The sequence below is a fragment of the Brachycentrus maculatus genome, unplaced genomic scaffold (genome assembly GCF_059751285.1).
Source record: "Brachycentrus maculatus isolate JH-2025_06_01 unplaced genomic scaffold, ASM5975128v1 h1tg000261l, whole genome shotgun sequence".
NCBI lineage: Eukaryota > Metazoa > Arthropoda > Insecta > Trichoptera > Brachycentridae > Brachycentrus > Brachycentrus maculatus.
This window is the reverse complement of record NW_028281012.1, coordinates 1,433,478-1,452,500: the sequence shown is the minus strand read 5'-3', so window position 1 is coordinate 1,452,500 and position 19,023 is coordinate 1,433,478. Positions and strand designations below refer to the sequence as shown.

The window sequence follows — 19,023 nt, the reverse complement described above, 5'->3', positions numbered from 1 at the left end:
AGCTCCTTTATAATAAAGGTAAAATGTAAAGAAGCTCCTTTACGGTCGTAAGCCCCGTAAATGCCCAGACTTCCATATTCTTCTTCATCTTTGATGAGATGTCAAAAAATAATATGAAAATTATGTGTATTCATTATTCGCTGTTACGTGAAATTGTCGATGATTTTCATAAAACGATCATTAATTTTGGTGAAGATAAATTCGGGTAAATATAATCAAGTGTTTTGTTTTGATAAATTAATGAAATTAATGATTCGTCGATTTGTTTTCAGAACTATACTCTCCTTATCAATAGTGTACGCTATTGGGAACATCTTGATATCTCTCACTGCAATGCCGACTTTGAACATTCCGCTAAGGTATTAACAAAAATTATACTTCATTCTCTGTAAGTTTTCGAAATAACTAAGGCTAGTGCAAACACGAATAAAGCAATAACTTACGAAACATTGCGTATTTTTTAAGTAAGTTTTTAATTTTACATGGTATCACAAGAAATCTTCATTGTTTTGTTATAACGAAATATCATTTAAACAGTACAGACAATAATTAATAAAAAAAATCAATTTAATAATTTTAAATATTCGTTAAATACGTGTAAACTTAACAGTTTGATGAAAATAATATTAATCTGCTAAAAAAATGTGGAGAGTTAAAATATGATATTATGTAATGATATGTATTTTACCATGAACTTTTCATTTATATTTGAAAAGTCAGAATAAAAACATGTAAAATACATTTATATTATCCACTGACACTTCGTGATGGAATTGCATTTTTTAATTTATTATTCGATTAAAACCAATATTTTTAGCTTTTCCACTTTTTTATTTGACCAGCGACCGGATTTCGTCGTTACCGACATCATCAGACTGGTCTGATGACACATCTGACGACATCTCCAGTCTGATGATGTCGGTAACGACGAAACCCGGTCGCTGGTCAAATAAAAAAGTGGAAAAGCTAAAAATATTGGTTTTAATCTAATAATAAATGTAAAATACAAATAAAAATATTTGGAATCGAATTCGATTAAATGAATACTAGTAAAACTGCATCAATTTCACTTAAATAATTTAAAGAAGTTCACGCTGTAAACAGTAATTAAAGAATTTAATAAGATAATGATATCTGATTCACGGTAATCAAAATTTTAATGGTTTCTTATCTAATTTTACAAATATGTTCCTCAATGGTTTTTAAGTATGGAGTTTATTGAAAAAAAAATGGGTTCGTATGAAAATATTCCGCCTCTAAAGTGTAGTGGTCAGCACATTTGGCTACCGTCCTGTAATTCCCGGGTTAGATTCCCAGGTGGCTCAAAATATATATCAGTGATTTTTTATATAATTGTTTACTTGATATTAACCTAGACTAGTATCTGAAGGGCAGGGGTGATCACTTTTCCATCATATATCGTAGAATATACAATTCGATACTGTTTACATACCATTCGGTGCCCTATGCACTATCGGGTGTGTATAAAGGCTAGAAAAAGATGAAAATATAATGTTATTTTTACACATAAAAAATCTGGAATGCTGTAAAGAGAATGTTAATACTACAATTTTTTATTTACTCTTAATTAGTCCAGATGGACTTGACTGCATTAAATAATAACTTCATCATTTTGACCTGTTGGAACATATCGTAGTCGTACAGGAGAAAGTGACCAACTGACAAAACGTAAAATGCTCAGGAGGGCCATTTAAGTCACTTCTGCTTGGCAACAAAATAAACATCAATGCAGTTAGTCATTTTTACCAAGTCAATATATTATACTTAAAGTTTAAAATCCTTTGGGATTATATATATATATATATATATATATATATATATATATATATATATATATATATATATATATATATATATATGTATATATATATATATATATATATATATATATATATATATATATATATATATATATATAGGGTCCGCCATCTAAAGTTTTTTTTTTCAACTAGTGTTTATTTCGTGAATGGTAACACTTAGCTCATGTCTGATTTGACAGATAATTAGTTTTATCCTTCCGCTGAGCGAATATGGTTGTGTATACGCTTGAACAACGCTGGGAAATATTGCGACATTACTTTGAAAATCATGGTAATGTTGCAGAATGTGTGCGAAAATTGCGTACGGTTTTTGGAAGAAGAGAAGCACCGTCAGCTCCGTATGTTCGTTATATTGTGAAAAAAGTGAAAGAAACTGGCATCCTCATCGATAAACCAAAGCGTGAAAAGCCAAAAACAGTGCGTACACCCGAGAATATCGATGTTGTGGCAGAAAGTGTGCGTGAAGCGCCATCAACATCAATTCACCGTCGTTCTCAACAATTGAACATTTCGGAGACATCATTGAGACGAATTTTGCATAAAGACCTTGGTATGACGCCATACAAAGTCCAATTGGTTCAGGAGTTGAAGCCAACTGACCATCCAATGCGTTTTCGCTTCGCTGAGTGGGCCTGCGATCGACTTACAGAAGATGCCGATTTTGCCAAAAAAATCATCTTTTCGGATGAAGCTCATTTTGATCTTGGCGGGTATGTAAACAAGCAAAATTGTCGTATTTGGGGCACAGAAAACCCGCACGCATACATTGAAAAGCCGGTACACCCAAAACGAGTCACTGTTTGGTGCGGATTTTGGTCCAGAGGCATAATTGGGCCATTTTTCTTTGAAAATGAGCAAGGAGTGGCCGTTACAGTCAATGGCGATCGTTATCGGGCCATGTTGAACGGATTTTTGTTCACAAAAATTGAAGAGGAGGATATTGGCAACATTTGGTTTCAACAGGACGGCGCTACGTGCCACACAGCCGAAGCTACGAAGTTTTTTTTTATAGCATTTTCAAAAAAAAAAAGTTATTTGGCGGACCCTTTATATATATATATATATATATATATATATATATATATATATATATATATATATATATATATATATATATATATATATATATATATATATATATTATACTTCCAAGTTTAAAAGCCTTTGAGATGTTTTTCGGGGCAATATTAAGCTAGTAAGATATAAAATAGTCAATGATCACGTTTTTGTAAAAACATGCACATGTCTATTTATTATACTCCCAAGTTTATAATCCTTTGGGATGTTTTTCGGGGCAATATTAAGCTAGTAAGATATCAAATAGTAAATGATCACATTTTTGTAAAAACATGCACTTGGGCACTTTCTCCTGTATGACTACGATATGGACATAATATAAATCCCGGTATTTTTCAGACCTTTCACGATTATTGGCCTTTTGCTGGTAGCAATAGGTACGGGGGGTATTAAGCCCTGTGTCTCGGCGTTCGGAGGAGACCAGTTCAAGCTACCGCAACAAGTTGCTCAGCTAGCTACATTCTTCTCCCTGTTCTACTTCGCTATCAATTCTGGAAGTTTAATTTCTACGTTCATCACGCCGATTCTGCGAGCCGATATCACGTGCTTCGATGAGGATGACTGCTACTCTCTAGCCTTCGGCGTTCCTGGAGTACTCATGATTCTATCAATTTGTACGTATTTCAATCACTATACAATATATTATTAAAATCGCCATTAAAATTATTCGATAATCACTGTTATTTACTCAAATAAATATTAGTTATTTTACACTCTGATATTTATTTAATATTACTCTGGACTGGTCCCTGAAGCGCAGGAGTATTTTACTTGACCTTGCCTTCATGTAAGTAACGGTCAAGATAACACTGCATTAATACGATGCAGTACCCTATGGAACATTGGGTGCGGATAAGGGTTAGATGATTAGATGAAATACAATATTTTAGGAATTCTGAGGAATGAGACGGCCAACTGCGGCTTAGTTTATCGTGAGTGATATCATAAAAATCACAAAAACGAAAAATTCTACTGTTTGGATTTTTTTCTCGTATTTTAAAGGAACAACCCGCAGAGCCTCTAGTTTTAGAGGCTTGACATCATGTAGGATAGTAAGGATATGGAAGGTAAATGTGAAAAGTATTTCAAAAGCATCCAGATCAATTGAACATAAAGATTTTTAGAATTTATTTTGCAATTTCGAAGTCCGGGTATTTATTCTGTACAGTTGTGATCACTTAACCAGCCTATGACAAGTCATAAGTCCTATAAATACCCAGACTTCCATATACTTCATCTATGTTGAGATGTCAGAATTTAATTATTATTGTTTTTTATTTTATACTTGAATGATAATATCATTTTGTATTATCTGTTTTAATCACTTTTTTATTATTTTGAGGTAAGATTTTCATATTTATTTATCAACTTCATCAATAATTTCACTTAATTTTACATTTTAGGTGTGTTTATTTCTGGAAAATTCCTTTACGTCATCAAAGATCCACAGGGAAATGTTTTAGTTGAAGTATCAAAATGCATTGGGGTAAGAATATTTATACTTTGTTAATTTTTTAAAATTAATTTAAATTTAATTAGATACTGCTTATATTATTTACCGATTCGGCAATAACTTTGTGGGATGATATGTTATTTATTTAGTAAAAAATAACACTTATACCAATAATAATAATAATACCATTTAATGAATTTTATTTCATCACTATGCTTTTTCAAAATTCGTCACCATTATTACCTGTTTCTTTTTACAAAAAGTCCTGATCTTTAACCCCCCCCCTTCTTTTTATTACTCTTTTTTTTAAATTACATAACGTCCAAGTGACTCTGAAATCTAGCTACGGCTTATGCAACACCGTTTATCATGTCCCTACTCAGGCTTCAACTGTATAAGTTTCATAGCCTATGCCTACTTGTGAGTGGATTTACTCTTTATGTTTAAAGTTACTATAATTTCATGTAATTCATGAGTGAAAATTCTAGGCTAAACCACTCGCGATATTTATTACCCTATCAACCTGTATCCTATATATGCCTAAATATTCTTTGCTCGTTAGTTTTACTTTTCACCTGTAGATGAAAACGTCTCTTGGTGTTCGAAACTAGTCGTGCGTAATGAAATAAAACTCATTAAGTGGTATTAAACAAGTGTTTAGTTTTTTTACAGTTACTGCTTCACTTACGGGAAAATTATTTTACACTCTTACGTTTACGTTTCTTCCAGCATGCTATATCTCGACGAGGAAAGATAAAGAAACAAGAAAAAAAAGACCATTGGCTCGACTATGCTGATGACAAGTTTAGCGTTGTTCAGATTAACGATATAAAGGCAGCTCTGAAAGTCCTGCTGCTGTTCGTCCCCCTCCCCGTATTCTGGGCACTCTTCGATCAACAAGTAACTATGATTATATTTTACCATTGATTTGATGTATCGTCTCAAAACGAGATGATACATCTATCGTTTTTACATAAACTTAGATGAAAGTCTGACCATCCTAGGGCTTATAACCTGGCATTTGGCTGGCCTAAGTGATGCTTACCGTAATATATATATATGTATTTTAGGCGCGAGGCATTCTTAGAAGAGACCGGTTAAAGCAGCGCCGGTTAAGAAAGCGTCTGCTATTTTATAATATTTTTGCTTATTATGTGAATTGTAAATACAACAAATAAATTAGCTAATAGTGTATCAACAAGTGAAAAACTTTTTTGTATCTCATTAGAAGCTTTTTAGACTTTTTCAGACGTTAAAGGATAAAAAAATAACTTTGACTGTTAGTATTTAAATAAAAGATTTTAACATTGGATATTTTAAAACTGTTAAATGAAAAATATTTTTAAAAAACTTGTAAAAAAATCTTTTAAAAAAAAGTTTGTTTTCATATTTAGATTTCGTAAACAATTTTCACAAAAAAGTAGTTTTAATTCTTTTTTTTCTTTATTTCTAATTCTTTTGCATTATAAAAACATGACATAAATTCAAATACAAAAAAAATATAAATAAAATAAAAATACAAAAAAGGATCTCACAAAGGCATGGCCTGTGTGTGGGTAAACAATAGTAAGGGACACTGGCAATAATACAATAGATATTATAAGAAGTAGAACTAGAATATAAGTGTAAATATATATATATATATATATATATATATATATATATATATATATATATATATATATATATATATATATATATATACATATATATATGCATATATATATATATATATATATTTTATATATATGTATATATATATATATATATATATATATATATATATATATATATATATATATATATATATATATATATATATATATATATATATATATATATATATATATATATATATATATATATATATATATATATATATATATATATTTGCGAATATTATTTTGTACGTTCGATATCATATCTTTATTATATTTTTTGTTACAAGGGCTCTCGTTGGACTTTCCAAGCTACAAGGATGAATGGTGAAATGGGTGATTTCGTTCTGAAACCTGACCAAATGCAAGTCGTCAATCCACTCCTCATATTGTTATTCATTCCTTTATTCGAATGGGTATGTATAAATAGTATGTAGGGAAATACTACATACCGTAGAACGGGGCTACTTGAGCTTTGATGTGTTACTTGAACCCAGTATAAAAAAAAAATTATATCTGTATTTGGTCTACAATAATGAACGTATCGTGACAATAAGTGTCACCTGTCAGGAAAACAATGAATTATGTAGATATGTTCATTATTGTAGACCAAATACAGATCTAAATATTTTTTTTGTACTGGGTAACACATCAGTTCAAGTAGCCCCGTTCAACGGTACACCATTTGATCAAGTGGTATTTTAAAAAAATATTTTATACAAGTGTTTTTTGTTTGTTTTGTGTTGATGAATCCCATTAAGGGTAAATTGGATAGAATCAAGAATTTTATTAAAAATCAATTTAATTCTTAAAATAAATTTTCAACATTTTTCAAAAAGTTTTCAGGAGCGCAACAATATTTAAAAGTATTTAAATTACTACATTTTAATCCTTTATACGTCCCTATATATACATTATATCTTAATATATGTAAATAAAAATAGTGCTAATTTATATGCAATTTTTATAAAACTTAATTTGTTTGACCTGAAGAAAAAAGCACTAAACATATTTGAACTTAGCGATTTTCCATTTTTTAATTGAAACAAAGTTTTATTTGAATTAAACTGATGATCGCGTTTTTATTATTATTATTCTGTGTAATATTTTTTTACATCTCATCAAAGATGAAGAAGAATATGGAAGTCTGGGCATTTACGGGCTTCTTTACATCTCACCAATAGATGTCTCTAGTGAAGTTCAGTGATTCAAGAACACAGTTTCTAAATTGGTTCATATATATATATATATAACTTCCAAGAATTTGAGTAGTGTGGTTGTCAATAATGGGTAGAATTGGTGAATGTTACACGTGTGTAAAGTGATCACTTAAACCAGCCTATGACGGTCGTCAGCCCCGTAAATGCCCAGACTTCCATACTCTTCTTCATCTTTGATGAGATGTTAAAAAATAATATGAAAGTGAAAGTAATTGGAGATAATCCTGATTTTGTGAACAAGTATTTGGACACACTCAAAATGTTGTAAATTATTCTGTGTGTCGACTGTACCTCTTGTGGACGTTTTGGTCACTATTACAAGGTTGAAATTATGTGATGTGATCGACGAATGAAAAAAATAACAAAGCTAAATAAAATTAATAAACCGTGTCTGTTTTCCAATTTGTTCAGATATATCGAGAGTAAAAATAATAATACAAAGAAGCCTAAAAAACTAATTTGATTGGAGTAGATGTATCGGCTGTCCAAACTCAAAACACAGTAAGGGACATTTTTTTTGTAGTATATTTTTTTTGCATTTTTGGACTAAGTAGATTCTACTTAATCCAAAAATGCAAAAAAAAACGTACTACAAATAAAATGTCCTTTACTGTGTTTTAAATTTGGACAGCCGAATACTATATACTTTAATCGTCAATTGGCGAATGAGAAGAAATCAAAGAAACGTTAAAATATGATTTTCTCAATGCTCCTTTTTATTAAAATCCATTGCGTTCTTTAGTTTTTTTTTTCCTGAGATTGATTAAATGATATAAGAATTTAAAACATTTTCTGCATGTTATTATCTCCATTATCTAGAGCTATCATTTTTGAGATAACGTAAGAATAGAAGGTTAAAAATTATTATCACCCATACAAATATTTTTGTACTAAAGATATTTATTTGATAAAATATATGATTAAAAAATATACTAAATTGTTAATTTATTAATTGGTACATTCGCGGGAGCAAAAATGAATCATAATCAAATTTAGCTCACTGAAAAAACCTATTTAAATACAAAATCTCTTGTGTGTTTTGTGAGTTTTATTATAAAATTAGAAACGTAATTTATATACATATATATATATATATATATATATATATATATATATATATATATATATATATATATATATATATATATATATATATATATATATATATATATATATATTCGAGTTTATATATGTGTGTGTGTGTGAGAGGATTGATCTTGTATTTCTTTATGGACGCCGTTCTATAGCAGCTAATTTTAATTAGCCTGAAATACTGTTTAATAGGAAATCAATTTCGAAGTATTTTACAAAAGATTTCTGTCATATTTTCTAATCTAGAAATATTATTGAGTATGTCACTTAACCATATTATGATTTGTCAGCTGTTGAAAGAAGTTTCCAAATCGATTCGATTTGTTCTTGGTACCTCCGTTTTACCGCCTTACAAATTAGCTTCATTTACTTTGGGATCTTCCTTTCTTCTACTACCTTCGACCCCTCTTATTACCATTTACATATTAAGGCTGTAATTGTTTCTTCTGTTACTGTGCCCGACAAACTGAAGGACTCCTCTCCAACCTGTCTGTCATTTATAGTTAGCACTAATTTTTACCATTCTAGCACTCCAGGGAATCCAGAGAATACTTCGCTAACACCACATCTCGAAGTCATCGATTCGTTTTCTTTCACGGGCTTTTATAGTCTAGACAGACAAAGCAGACAATTAACATTAATAATTATTATTTTAATAAATAGGTACTCTACCCAGCTTTCACATGCTGTAAATTCGTAACAAAGCCACTGCAAAGGATGGTTCTTGGAGGAATGTTGGCCGCAGTAGCATTTATAATATCCGGTGCCATAGAATTAGAACTAGAGGTAAAATTACTTTATCATGTCATTATCATTACCTATCGATGGTGGGACAATTATTACAAATCTTGAAATTATTACTCATAATTTTGAAGTCATTTAAATCTAAGATTATCTTAATTTTATTGTGGAAAAACGTTTTTCCTAAATACTTGTTATTTTATTTATTACTATGTTTCCACAAGGTTTAATAAATTCCTTTCCCTCTTTAGGGATGAAGAATCTATTTATGAAGAAAAAACAGAAATTTAAAAGATCTTAAAATAATCATAACAGTAATTTGGGTGTAAGTTTTTCTTTCTATATACCATGATTTTTCATTTGGTCAGAAAGTGTAAACTTCAATAAACTCAAGGTCTGACATGGCATAAAGTGATTTAATATCAATTCAACCGTTGGAAAAAACATTATAAACATACAGAAAACATATATTTTTATTTTTTAGCTCTTTAGCACACCCTTTCAACACACTGGTACGAATAAAAGTTAAAATATAACGCGTTAACTATTATACTTACGAAAGATAACTTAAGCATAACATGAAGAGTTTAATTTATAACGACATAGAAACGAGTTGTTGATCAGTATTGTCAGGAAGTAAATTAATGATATCAAATTAATTAATATTTGTTTGCGAAAAAAAAAGTTCTCACATACGTAGTCAGTTATTCTAACTATCTTCTATCCCTGGTGTGTAAGCAGTAAAAAATAAAATATGTACGACAAAATGATACTCAATTCGCATCTCATATTTAAACCCTGGATCATTTCATATGAATGATAATCGTAGTGTTAGAATAATTTAGTAAAATTTCATTCGATTATTCCAGAAAACATATCCATTACTCCCTTCTCCGGGAATAAGTCAGCTGCGTATATACAATGGCTACCCCTGTGACTTTACTCTGAACAGTGACCAACAAATCTTATTCAATAACACTGTCCTGAAACAGTTCAGCACGTTTGAAGACAAATATGTCCCTACGTCTGGAGTAAAAAACTACAACTATGAAATTGTGAGCGATAGCCCTAATTGTAAGGGGCACTCCTCTAAAGGGACACTGAGATTGGAAGACAACAAGGCCATCTCATTCTTTATTCAGGAAGTTGACGGTCAAATTGGGCTGAACCGCTTTGAAGACGACAGTGACAAAACATCCAAAGGGTATCCAGCTGTCAGGTAAACTCTTTTTTACTAGAGTAACCTCCATTGCTCCGTACTCTTTTTAAATTTTCATATTAAAATCATTTTATTTAGATATCTTGAAAACTGTCATTTTTTGCGGAATTTCAAATTTTATTCAAAGTATCTAATATATTAAAAAAATCGTATTTGTTTATGAAAGTAATAATTAAAACAATGTAAACTGAAATTTTACAGATTATATTTTTCTCTGGACCGCTAAATGAGAAAAAATTAACTTTAAACAAAATATTACCTTATATATAAATATGAATATTACAAAATATATGCACATTTATAAAATCATAAAAATTGTATAAAAAATCTACACCTAGAATTTTTCACTAATTAAATATGTGATGTCACTTAATATGTCTAATTTTTGCATTTGTGGGACTTACAATAGAGTATTTATTTTAATTAAATTTTACAATCTTTTAAAATTATTTATACATTTTGTTTAAATTTTAAATAAACCCTACTTCATTATATTTTATAACAAAGAGATTTATTTCAGAGAATAAAAAAAAATAAAACCGTTTATTTCCGTGAAATACGGATTGAAATTGTTTAAAATACACTTGGCAATTACAAAAACTTCCCACTTTTGCATTTGTTTATTCCACCTTTGTCTGTTGTGAAGAAGATATTTTGATCATATGAACATGACGTGTTTTTATGTCATATCGATCTTATCGGAATCTACACAAAGATATGCGGAATCTTTCCTGAAAATACAATGAACAATTTCATTCGCTATATTACAAAACAAACGCAATGATATATCTTTTATTATGGTGACATATCAGTATTCTACGATGACATGTGATTCCTTTTCTCAGGGTGTTGAAGAACTTCGTAAATGACATAGAAAGTGAAGATACTGTATTTAAAGAGAGCGGTTCAGATAAGGAAGTCTTGAGGATTAATTCGACAGATATGGAGAGATACGACATATCACCAGCCAAATACGATGTGTATGTCGGAGAAGAAATGTTGGAAAAGGATTACAAATTTGACTTGGGAGGTGTTTATTCTCTGATACTAAATAAACAAAGTGGCGTGAATGCTGTAAGTTGAATGAATAAATTCCATTACTTACATATCGCTCACTCCTTTGAAGAACGTCATAAATAAAAAAACTTGTTTTTTCAGAAGAACGTTTAAAAATATAATATAATGTATAAAAAATAAATATCAAGCCACTTATTGAACTTTTTACTGTGCAACAGTTCTTTTTAGGTAAATTTTGAAGGTTTTTTCTACATTTGAAAAATATTTAGTATGTTTAAAAAGATAATTAAACAATACCTTTTCATCAAAATGCAAAAACAGCACTTTCTGCCCTGTAGCGAGTTAAAAATATTCATTCTTTGCTGGGATATAGTACATTTTCTAGGCATTCCGAAAACATGCACAACTGCAAATTGACGATTTTTGATTTTTGGCGTTCTTGAAAGGAGTGAGCGAAATGTTTATTATATACTTATCCGTTTATGCAAAGAGGTCAGGAAGCCTATGTGGCTTGTGTTTGGTGATAGGAATCAAATTGAGTCTGCGTCCATGAAACTACCTGTGTTAACTCAATATATTTTTATAAGTGTTTCTTTCATATTCACGGGTCATGTTGGGGCCTCCCTATCGACTATCACTTAACTCTTACCACTCTTTAGGCCAGACATTCTGGCCCGTATGATTCTAGTAGGCAGCTCCGTGGGCCACAATGTCTGGCCCAGAGCAGGTATAACTTTAATAATTGATTTCTCTATCATCCAAGTATATTCTACCATAAATATTTGAGATAAATGCGGTTAATCATCTCAATATATTGAATTAACTAACATTTATTCAATAAAACATTCCATTACTTAGATATAATCTAGGAAAAATAGATCATCATTTTGGGTGAAAGAATATTTGTCATACGCTAATATTTTTTGGGACGGTCAGTCGTTATCCTTCATTTATGACGGTTCGCCAAGGATACTCCCACTTTTTGTGACCATATTTTTTTGTTTTGTGGAGCTATTATATTTAAAAAAATTGTGATATTAGTGTTAGTAGTTAAAATAACAGAAATTGCATTTTATGTGTTTATAATAAACATTTAAGTTTATATAGTTAATCCGCCATGGAAAACGATGAAAGTTACACTTTCAAGTTAAGTTATAAAAACGAATGGACATACGAATTGCCAGACAGAGTGTCAAAATTAGGGAACCAAAATATTTATTTTAATGATAGAAAAACGTCACATTTTTTTTATCAGAGTAGCTGATCAGTTATGAGAAAAAATGGTCAGAGTGGAAAAGGTTAAGAGTATGTGTCCCAATCTTTAGCAGCTCTTAACAGCGTCTCGACTGTTTTAATCCCAATACAATCTTTTATATCCCGGAGCTAGGAGGTCTGCCTTTTGCCCTCACCTCGTCGACTCCTTATTCTGTTAATGATCAGGTGCAATAACTCGTACTTTTCTCCTCTAAGCACTTGCTCCAGATAGGACACTTTCCGGACCTTGAAATCAGTCTGCAACTTTCTACTCTTGATCTTTAGAGCACATTTGGGTTGCTGACCATATCGGTCCATGGAATACGTAGCATTCTAGGATGCAATCACATTTCAAACGTGCCGGGCTGTGGTCCCGTGGTCAGTGCCGCGGACTCTTGAGTCAGAGTTTCTGCTACCACATTTTGATATCTATTTCTAATGATAAGTCACTTAGGCTTACAGAAATAGTATGAAATTGAAGTGTTCTTGTCAATAGTAAAAACACAATTTTTTTTCTTTTACTCGCAGAATTTTAAAATGCCTCTCACCTATTCATAGTGCTCAACTTAAGTGTCTTAAAATTACTGTATGTATTTCTTTTACAATATGAATAATATATTTATACGTGGCCCACTTTACCAATATACTTACAACGTACTCGAAATACGTTTCACTTTCAGAGTTTGACCATAGAGATTATAGCACACCCTAACTCTGTGCACATGCTGTGGCTTCTACCTCAATACATTGTAATCACAATGGGCGAAGTGATGTTCTCCGTGACGGGGTTGGAGTTTGCCTTCACGCAGGCGCCCATCAGCATGAAGTCCGTACTCACCGCGGGATGGCTGCTCACCGTTGCCTTTGGAAATTTGATAGTCGTCATCGTCGCCGAATCTAAAGGCTTCAAAAGTCAGGTGAGAACTAATCGTTTTTCCGTTTTTATTCCACACCTTATTATCACATTATTATGATGAGAAAGCAAAAAGCCGAGGAACAAGGATAGGCAGTTATTATGTCTTCTTCTTCTTCTTCTTCTTCTTTTTAGGACTAAGTCCTGTCATTCTCCGGTCCGCTCTTCGGAGGTGGAAGACCAGCTATCCCTCCATTTATTATGTCTTTTCATTAATTGATTCGGCAGTCGAGTTTATCCATTTTTCATTTAAGTTTTATTTAGTAAATACCACTATTTCTTCAAATCTATTGTGACACGTTTTTCGATGCATTCCGCATAATTTTATAATTTATTCCGCATTGTACGGAGTTTGAAAATGGTGCGGAATGCATCGAATAACCGTGTAATAATAGATTTTAATAAAAAGTGGTATTTACTAAGTAAAACTTAAATTTAAAAAGTTATTTTGTCAATATAATTATAACATATTATTGTAATGATTTACATACATAAAGATTAAGTAATATTTACATGCTTAATTTTTCTTACAATGTTGCAAAATAAATTAATGAAATTGCACTTGTTTTAAATGTATTTATTTATTGACCTTACATTTATATTTTTTAAATGACAAAAGTCTAGGTATATTGTGCATTAAAAAAATACTTAGCTCTTGTGCTTAGAGAGGGGCTAAAAAGAATATTTATTTAATCGAATCGAATTGGGATGTATAGCAACAAAAAATATGCTCTAATATATGCAGGCATTAAATTATTTTTATTGATTTTTTTAAGCCTCTTTTGAAATGATTAATTCCTAAATATTTATAATTTTGTTAAATATGCTCAGAGTTGCTCTTTGATATTTTTAAATCACAAGGGTGTACTTGTGATTTTTAAAACTATGTTTTTTAAATGGTTTCCATATTGGGGACTTAAAATTATCAAAATATTTTTTGTTGTTGTTGAATAGGTTCTTTTATATGAATTACTTTAATAACTATACTCCGTACTATTCTTTCCGTGTTCATTATATTTTTGTAAGCTCCTCCCCATCCAAAAATGCTTATAAATTTTGATATTCAGATATTACGCGCGTATACCAAAACTTATCCAAAGTATATTAATAATATATGTATATATATTTAATAAAACCCTTATCCGCACCCCAATGGTGCATAGGGCACTGCTTCATATGAACACAGTGTTATCTTGATCGTTTACACACGAAGGAAAGGTGATCAGCCCTTCGCTTCAGGTACCAGTCCAGGGTAATATTGAATAAATATTACAGTGAAAAAATCACTTATATTTATTTGACCCCCCCTGGGAATCGAACCCGGGACCTCCAGAACGGTAGCCGAGCGTGCTGACCATTACACTACAGAGGCGGACAAAGTATATTAACAGAGAATTAATATTGAAACATGCAGAAGTTTTCCATAATAAATTCGTCATTCAGTATTTACCAAAAGATTCAGTTAGTGGAAAAAAATCAAACTTATAATTCATATTTTATTATTTTCAGGCCAGTGAATTCTTCCTGTTTGCCGGACTTATGATCGTGGATATGATCATTTTCTGGCTTATGACCCTAAAATATAAATACGTTACAGTAAATGACGGTGAAAGCGAGAAGACAGAACACCTACCCATGCCAGTCAATGAAAAATTTGGAATAGACAACATTGATTTCAAAAAAGATTAAGTGCCCTCTAACATAATCATGTATTTTTTAAATATTTTATTTGACTAATTATCTATCTTATATTACTATTTTTTATGTCAATATTTTTCTGCGCTGCTTTGATATGATTATTTTTGTGCAATATTGTAATTTTTATAAATGAATCACATTAAATTTAATGATAAATTTGGTCGAAATTAATTTTAAAAATCCAAATCATTTCACGATAGCGTATCCTGCGTGTTTTCAAACGCGGAAAAACCTATCTCAGGATTTAAACCAAAATATAAAGGTATATCAAAACAGTAATGGGATACTCGATATGTATTTCGACAAAGTAACATTACTAGGTGCCATCAAAAGTTTCCATAAAATTTCACTTTTATTTTATTTTGTGAATTTATACTAACTATTATTAGTCATTTATGATTAGTACACAGCCATCAATATTCAATAAACAATGGCAATATTCACATTTTTTTCCGATTTACCCCTATTTTTTATATGTCAGTTGTTTCCAGCATGTGCGGAAGTGTACTGATTATCAAAGTTAATATTTCAATAAAAAAGTTGCAATAAAAAAAATCGTTAGTTTATAGCAATACAAATCGAGCAACCTTGTTATTGTTATATTGAACCATTTATTCCTTATAAATTACAGGATAATGGGACAAAACTAGTGTATCTACATGTGTAAAATATGTACATACTTACATATAATATGTCTGTATATTCCATATTCCATGTGATGCATTATTATCCGGAAAAAGGCTTTTGATTGAGTGCTAAAATTTGGCACATGGCTACTATATTCTTATGTCTACAAGTATTAATAATAATAGTAAATTAAAATCCAAAAAAATTTAAAATCAAAGTTAAATTAAGGCTTGTGAATTTTAAAATCAAATAAAAATTATACATCACTAGCCAACTCTGATTCACCAGGTCAATAAATGTTTTTATAATTTTTTTACACTCCTAATTTGATCAGTTTGTTATTATTATTTTTTCTTAGAATAAAAATAGTAAGTAAACCTTGTGTTTGATTAGAATCAAACATTAGATTTACCCTATTATAACACATATAAATGTTTTATACACAAAAATAATAATTTGAAACATAATTCATTATAGGATTATTGCGATAAATATAAGAATTTTTTATATCAATCATTTTTGATTATGCGTCATATCAGTCACCGTTTGGAGTTAAATCAATATTTAATTTTGTACATAGGGGAGAGTATTCATCTTTGTACCACCTAACATATATTTTTTGGCCCAATGATACCTGCCTTATAAACACCCCTCTTAAGAATGAGTTAAACTGTCTCTTTAAGTACACCATTGGCTGTCACAACAATAACACCAGCAAAAACCGGCTTAACATATAATTATTTACAACATTTTAAGTGTGTCCAAATACTTGTTCACATATCCGGATATCTCCAATTAGGAGTTATTTTTTAAATTATATTTGACATCATAACATAGATGAAGAAGTCATAAGCCCTGTAAATGTCCGGACTCTTCTTCTTCTTCCATATTCTTCTTCATCTATATTGAGATGTCAAAATATAATGTATCAAAAATTAGGTTATTAGTGACCAATTTCCTTTAAATATTGATAAGCTCAGACAGTTTTGATTTTAAAATAAATTTTATTATTTTAATTCATTTTAATATTTTATTATATATATATGCTACTATGACCACCCCAAACCCTCTGAACCACGTTACTAATAAACTATGATACTCGAAAAAGATTGGATTGGTGTAATGTTTTTTTTCTTTCTGGTATACCAACGTGGTCCAATAATAACAGCAAACTGGTCCAATGGTGGCTTCTTTCCCTTGAGTATTGATTCACGTATAACGAAAGTGGATTATAGAAGGCATCTTGAGGTAGAATAACAAAAGCAAAGATAACGAGTATCTAATTGTAAGATAATACAACATTACAAGTACGTGTCCAACATTATGTCTTGTTCAGTGGGTAAGTGATTTTTGGATTAAGTGGTTGGCCTTAAAACAATAATGTCAGAACCTGAAAAGAAAGTGCCTTTGGAAGACGATGCTCCCGAGAAATTGGGTAAATACAATCATAACCTTAATTGTACCATTACAATATATAATTTTATATGTCGTCGGTGAAACTGCTATCTAAAAAACAAACTAATAATTATTTTTATGGGGATGAAAGATAAGTTTTTTATCCTTTTTTTAAATAAGCCGAAGTAGCTAGTATCCGCCGACGACGTATTTAAAAAAATTAACTTTATTTTGATATCTCAACAAAGATGAAGAAGAAAATGGATGTATAGGTATTTGTAGGGTTTGAAGGGGTTTCATGGCCTATCATTTATATATATATATATATATATATATATATATATATATATATATATATATATATATATATATATATATATATATATATATATATATATATATATATAAATATACATATATATACATATATTTGTATATATGACAGGCCGCAAGCTCTGTAAAATCCCAGATTTTCGTATCTTCCTTCATCCATGTTGTGATACCTAATTGGAGACAGACCATGAATGTGTGAACAAAGAACACATCGTACACATATCGCTCACTCCTTTCAAGAACGTCATAAATCAAAAATCGACGATTTCCAGTTGTGCATGTTTTCGGAATGCCCAGAAAATGTACTATATCCCAGCAAAAGCGGCATATTTTTAACTTAATATTTACCCGCTCCAGGTCAGAAAGTGTTGTTTTTGCATTTTGAAGAAAAGGTATTGTTTTATTATTTTTTTTAAACATACTAAATATTTTTCAAATGGAGAAAAAACCTTCAGGTTTTACCTAAAAAGATCTGTTACACAGTAAAAAGTTCAATAAGTGGATTGATATTTATTTTCAATACATTTCATTATATTTTTAAACTTTAAAAACGTTCTCCTAAATAATCAAGTTTTTTGATTTATGACGTTCTTGAAAGGAGTGAGCGATATGTGTGTGTATCGAAAAACATAAATACTAAACAAACCGGTGAAAATACAAACTGAAAATATTGCAGAATTATTTTCTTATACAAATAATTTTAATTTAATTTAATTTTTATACATAAGTATTTATATATATTTTAAAAATATTTTTTATTACGCAAATAGTTGAAATACATAATCGATCCAATTATATCGTAAATATATTATTCGTCTAGACGAAAAAATTACCGTGAAATGAGAAGTATGGGTAACATTACTTCTGGACTTTTGTTTCTAACGGATATAATATATACATGCACTACGTAGTTAAAACATCAACTTTCGTTTCCAATCGATGTCCCAGCATTCCTCGGATATAAGTATTTCGATAATCACATATTTCATACAAATTTAATTTCTGTATATATTTTGGTTTCTAATAAATAATACAAATAAAATAATGAATTCTTAATAATTTCTCTCAAGTAAAGCAAATTACGAACCGGTATCGGACCCACAGTAGGTTTTTTAAGAGATACAAGCTATATTTCAAATCAAAATATTTATCTCCATGTGCAACGCCATAACTTCCTTTGAGGAAATTCATTGAAGTAAACATTAACGCTGATTTCTAGAATTTTTACGCATGCTTTGCATTTAAAAAAATTCACATTGGTATATACATATTTTATACATCCCGCTTCCGGACGATTTATTGTTCGTTTCAAACTGTATATACGTACCAGAGGTTACCATACTAATCATTTAATGTCCAATATGTTACTTACAACTTGTTACAAAGTAGTATAATTGTGTAGCCTACTTTTAAAATCAGCCAGATCCAATTTTATAAGATTTTGAAATAAATACTCTATCGGAATGCCAATTGTGGGTTTTATTG

At 30.2% G+C, this 19,023-nt stretch overlaps 1 protein-coding gene across 1 annotated transcript in view; it reads left to right on the top strand.

Annotated features, from left to right (window-relative positions):
• Positions 1–15,944, top strand: part of LOC148305814 (peptide transporter family 1-like) — a 30,186-nt gene extending 14,242 nt beyond the window's left edge. Inside the window, exons 5-14 of the mRNA XM_088266013.1 lie at positions 273–359; positions 3,258–3,532; positions 4,322–4,404; positions 5,101–5,271; positions 6,320–6,445; positions 9,005–9,127; positions 9,952–10,301; positions 11,147–11,375; positions 13,253–13,489; positions 14,995–15,944. Coding sequence (XP_088122139.1) covers positions 273–359; positions 3,258–3,532; positions 4,322–4,404; positions 5,101–5,271; positions 6,320–6,445; positions 9,005–9,127; positions 9,952–10,301; positions 11,147–11,375; positions 13,253–13,489; positions 14,995–15,174 — 1,861 coding nt within the window. The 3' untranslated portion in view covers positions 15,175–15,944. The remainder of the gene's footprint in view (positions 1–272; positions 360–3,257; positions 3,533–4,321; positions 4,405–5,100; positions 5,272–6,319; positions 6,446–9,004; positions 9,128–9,951; positions 10,302–11,146; positions 11,376–13,252; positions 13,490–14,994) is intronic.
• The last annotated feature ends 3,079 nt before the right edge of the window (positions 15,945–19,023 follow it).